Genomic DNA, 4834 nt, shown 5'->3' with positions numbered 1-4834 from the left:
GGATGGAATCGAGGTTTATAGAATTCTCCCTAGGCTTATAATGCGAGATATTGAGATCCTGTGACTATCGTTAATGCAAGACTTTCTCATGTGCTAGATGTGTGACTGTGTTTGATTACTTATATGCTTACTTGTTAGTTGCTTCTTGTTTATATGCGTGAACTAACCATTGTCGGCCTATGATACCTACGAGCCTAGTGTTGTGCTCATACTACTCTTGCTACACTCATTGCAGGTGTAGAGTTATTTTCGAGGTGATGTTCGGAGTCTCACGACCGTTTCGAGGCATTCGTCAAAGACGTTTGGGTGAGCTATTGCAACCCGAGTCTCTCCTTAGATTTACATTGTTCTCTATCCTTAAACGAAGTCGTATCCGGTTGGTCTACGGTTATCTATTCAAATTGTAAACTTCTTAGAAGCTCTTGTATGAGTCTAGACCAGATTTTGGAAATTTCTTATAATAAAAGTATTTATTCCGCATGTTGTATCAAATTAAGGTAGTTATTATACGGTCGAAATATTACTTCCAAAACTTAACCCATCAAGTAGCGGCCTTCTTTCCTTTATTGCCCCCGGTCCTTACCGGACAAACGTTGTCCGATTTTTACCGTATACACACACAACGCGCAAAATAAGTTCCTTAAAAATGAGAAATATTACTTCCACTAACAGTCCCACATTCGCCCATTATGCATCTACGTGGAACACATCTCATTTATCCACCCCCACCCCACACACCCACAGCCCACCCCACATCCATATTAATTGTCTAGAATTATATACAAATGCTTTTAAGATAATATTTTTTGTTTACGTATCGAACACAAGAAAATAAGTAAGAAATTCACCTATTGTCTTGAAATATATTTTTCATCAAAAACTTTTTCCTTCGTAACCAAACACACCCTCAAAGTGAAACTTTTCGGCATGAACCAAACTAATAGAACTCCAAGCAAATACCAGATAATGGTCGAAAAAAAAGTATTTTCTCATCTATGAGCTTAATAATTATGCAAATAGAGGGGGTTGTTCATGGTAAACACCTTTCACTTTCAATCCAAAGGTTATGGATTCAGTCACCAAGGTAGCAAAAATGGAAGGGCTCGGGAGGAGGCATAAAAAAAAAATGAAAAAAAAAGGTTAATAATTATATGGGAGATTAAAATTAGTGTTGGAGGTTAGGAAACCAAACATAACGTGGAACTTCATGGTTGGCTACATTCAAAACATCACCAAATAGTCACACGTAGTATTTCTCAAAACAGAACATCCCAAGTACCATAGATCACACTCCCCCACATTCATACAAACACAGCTTATTCTTCCACTCTCACTACTTTAGTGCATAGTTCAGAACTAATCACATAAACAAAAAATGGAGCAGACCTTTATCATGATCAAGCCTGATGGTGTCCAACGTGGCCTGGTTCATATATCTATTAACTTATGCTCTTCGATTCAAATTTCTTTTTTATTAATTTTATTGAGCTGCCCTTTTGTTAATCCCTGTTTGATGTAATTCTTTCTTTTATTTGTTTTTGTTCTTTAAATAGTACTCCATCCGTCCCAATTTAATTGTATTAGTTTTGACTAGATATAGAGTTTAAGAAATAAAGACACTTTTAAATCTTGTCATCCTGAATTAGAAATGTGTATTAAAATGTGCTTTGAATTATGTGGTTATAAACTTTCATATTGAATGTTTGAATTGTCAACGTAGAAAGATACACTCTGTTTGTGCCGGAAAAAAAGACACTTAAATTTGGACGGAGAGAGTACCAATTTGGCATCTAGGTCTCTGTTTTGTTTGTTATAATTCCTAGATATGGTGGATCTAGTATTTTAAACGCAGATGCTAAAGAATTGGGATGAATTGAAGTTGTTTTCCTTTGATTAATTTTGTATTTATTGTTGATTTTATGTTTCAGGTCGGTGAGATTATTGGAAGATTTGAGAAGAAAGGTTTCTCTTTGAAAGGTAAAGTTTGACCTTACATTCTCCTAATTCTGATTAGTAGGATGATTAGTTTCTTGCTGGTATTGTATTTAGATAAATCGATCTAACAACAAGGACTTTTTAATGTAACATTTTTTTTATCACACAGTTAGAGGCGGAGTCAGGATTTGAAAATTATGGGTTCTAGAGTCTAATTTTTTTTAGGTTACGGGGTTTTAAATTAAATATCTATACATAATCAATGAACTTTTAAGACAACTATAGTCTATAGAGTTTGAACCAAAGCTACTGGGTTCGGCTAACACTCTCCCTCCACCCCTAATTGTCATGATTAGTGATTACAATCAGGACCCATTGGGATTTGCATGATGATGATTCAGCTAATATTTACTAAGATCATTACTCCCTCTTTTTCAATTTGTTTGTCTTAGTTTGACTCGGCATGTAGTTTTAGAAATTAAGAATACTTTTGAATGTGGTGTTAGATTAAAGATGTGTATAATGTGCCAAAATGCTATTTGAATCTTGTGGTCTTAAATATGCCATGTAAGATGTTGGGTGTTACTAAATATAGAGATTGGCTTTCTTTTTTTTTAAATAGGCTATAATGGAAAGTAAGACAACCAAATTGAAAATGAGGAAGTAACTATTATTCCCCGTTGTAAAGGATAAGAGCTTTTCCTAGTGTAAAATTTAGTCAACACGATGTTTTATAGTGCTTTCTTGTGGTCTCTATGGTGATTATCAGCATACAATAGAAGAAGCAAATTATGTGGTCAGCTTATCTAAGTATTGTTGCCAGGATAACATGATTCTACCAGTCATCATTTGGTATTTTCCTTCTTGGTTTTTTTGTTTGATATGTAGGTAACAACTTTATTAGATGATTGTAAGTTTCTTGCATTTTTTGGGGGCCTTTTGATTAATTTGCTAGAACTAAACCTGTCGTGTTGGCTACTGTGTTTGGATCTAGGCTTGAAGCTTATAACTGTGGATCGTGCTTTCGCTGAGAAGCACTATGCGGACTTGTCTGCAAAGCCTTTCTTCAATGGGCTTGTGGAATACATTGTGTCTGGCCCCGTTGTTGCGATGGTATGGGCTGGTAAGGGTGTAGTTACTACTGGTAGGAAGATAATTGGAGCAACGAACCCCTTGGAGTCTGCTGCAGGCACCATCCGTGGTGATTTTGCTATTGACATTGGGAGGTAAAACATTTAACTTCCAGTTTAGTGTTTTCTGTAGCGTGCATTTCTTTCAAGCCAATGTCACAATAGTTAGGATTAATTATGTGTTCCAACACACCTAACCCCAAGTTAAAACTCTTTATAACTTCGTTGCTCAATCATGTAACATAATTCAGTCTTTCAAGCTCTTACACTACTAATGATGTTGATTGCTCGGTTATTGAGATCATAAGGATAATCATTCGTTGCAAAATTTTATCAGCATCTTTAACATGGACTGGAGTTCTAAAAGAATGTAGAACAATGAACTCAAAATAGCCAAAGTTCATTGTTAGTGGAATTGCCAAATTCCATTCGTGTTCATGTTTAATTTTTTTGCATAGTCATAGTGCTGATTATGTCATCAGGAAGAGTGTGTTTGGCATGGACGAAACCAGAAACTAATTGTGTTACTTTTTCCCATGTTTGGGTGGTCAAAAGTTTTAGAAAACATTTTCTCTAGAAAAACAAGTTTCTTAACAGTGAGGAAAATGGTCAGTGGAAATAGGCAAAACAAGTTAAATAAGTGGCATTCCACATTAATTCTCTCATCTCCACCCTCCAACACACTCCACGTCCACCCCCATAGCCCCCATCCCCACCAACCCGACACCAAAACCTTCCACCCTCACCCCCACAGTGTTTGCCTAGATTATATAATATGCTTTTGGGACGATATTTTTTGTTTACTTACCAAATACAAAAAATAAGTAACAAATCCACTTATTTTCTGGGAAAACGTTTTCCTTCATACCAAACACACCCAAAATGTCATCTGTGCCAAGTTCCCCTTTCCTTTTATTGCTTTGATTGCAGCTACTGTTATCTTGCTATTCCACAAGTTGATCTAGTCCATGATTTATCTTTAAAATTTTAAGTTCCATTTTAGGTCCTTAGGTCTACATCTTATCTTGGAAAGCAGATCCTTTTTAGTTCCCCTCTTATCTGTTTATGCTGTTTGAGACGACCAGTAAATTGGTATGTTTGCCCCATCAAATTAGCGAGGTAGCTGGAAGTTTGAGAACCTTCGCAATTGTGCAGGAATGTTATTCATGGAAGTGATTCCGTTGAGAGCGCTAAGAAGGAAATTGCTCTTTGGTTTCCTGAAGGTGTTGCAGAGTGGCAGAGCAGTCTTCATTCTTGGATTTATGAGTAAAAGGTTTTAGCTACTCTATTGGTGTCCTGTTTATCTTTTTTGCCTGCAGCTTATGAACTTTTGACTGTTGTTTGAGTAAAAACATCGTTGTTTCAGATTTACTTTCTTTTGGGTATGTCAAGAAGACTTAAGATATGATATGAGATAGTTGTAGTTAGTAATCTCACTTCTGCTACACTTTACATAATTGAGTTTTGTCATTTGTCAGCTTCATCAATTGTCTAAGAAAAAAACCTTGAAGTGGAAGTTGTATCATATATATCAGTGTTTTAGAGTGTTGCAGGGCGTTAGTATACATTTTTTATTTATCGGTTCAATTAGGATTTCAATAAAATTGTAAGGGAAAAATGAAAAAATAGTGCCCACAATTCTACAAGTGTGCGTATCAAGTAGATAGTTTAGTTAAAATGATAGCTTAGTTTTTACATGTATTCTGTTTTTATTCAAATGAGCAAATGTGTTGATCTTTATAACCACTTTATAATGTTACCAAGCATAA

At 35.6% G+C, this 4834-nt stretch overlaps 1 protein-coding gene across 2 annotated transcripts; it reads left to right on the top strand.

Annotated features, from left to right (window-relative positions):
• Positions 1 to 1292: 1292 nt before the first annotated feature.
• LOC132068659 (nucleoside diphosphate kinase 1-like) lies at positions 1293 to 4620 on the top strand. 2 transcript variants are annotated; one of them, XM_059462322.1, is made up of 4 exons: positions 1293 to 1426; positions 1929 to 1977; positions 2930 to 3161; positions 4221 to 4620. In XM_059462322.1, the coding sequence occupies exons 1-4, from the start codon at positions 1376 to 1378 to the stop codon at positions 4333 to 4335; spliced, it is 447 nt and encodes a 148-aa protein (XP_059318305.1). In that variant the 5' UTR covers positions 1293 to 1375; the 3' UTR covers positions 4336 to 4620. The 2 variants fall into 2 exon arrangements, with proteins under 2 accessions (XP_059318305.1, XP_059318306.1); XM_059462323.1 differs by having other exon boundaries at positions 4181 to 4318.
• The last annotated feature ends 214 nt before the right edge of the window (positions 4621 to 4834 follow it).

The sequence above is a fragment of the Lycium ferocissimum genome, chromosome 8, assembly GCF_029784015.1.
Source record: "Lycium ferocissimum isolate CSIRO_LF1 chromosome 8, AGI_CSIRO_Lferr_CH_V1, whole genome shotgun sequence".
Classification (NCBI taxonomy): domain Eukaryota; kingdom Viridiplantae; phylum Streptophyta; class Magnoliopsida; order Solanales; family Solanaceae; genus Lycium; species Lycium ferocissimum.
Note: the sequence above shows the minus strand (reverse complement) of the source record. Positions and strands in the feature narration are given on the sequence as shown.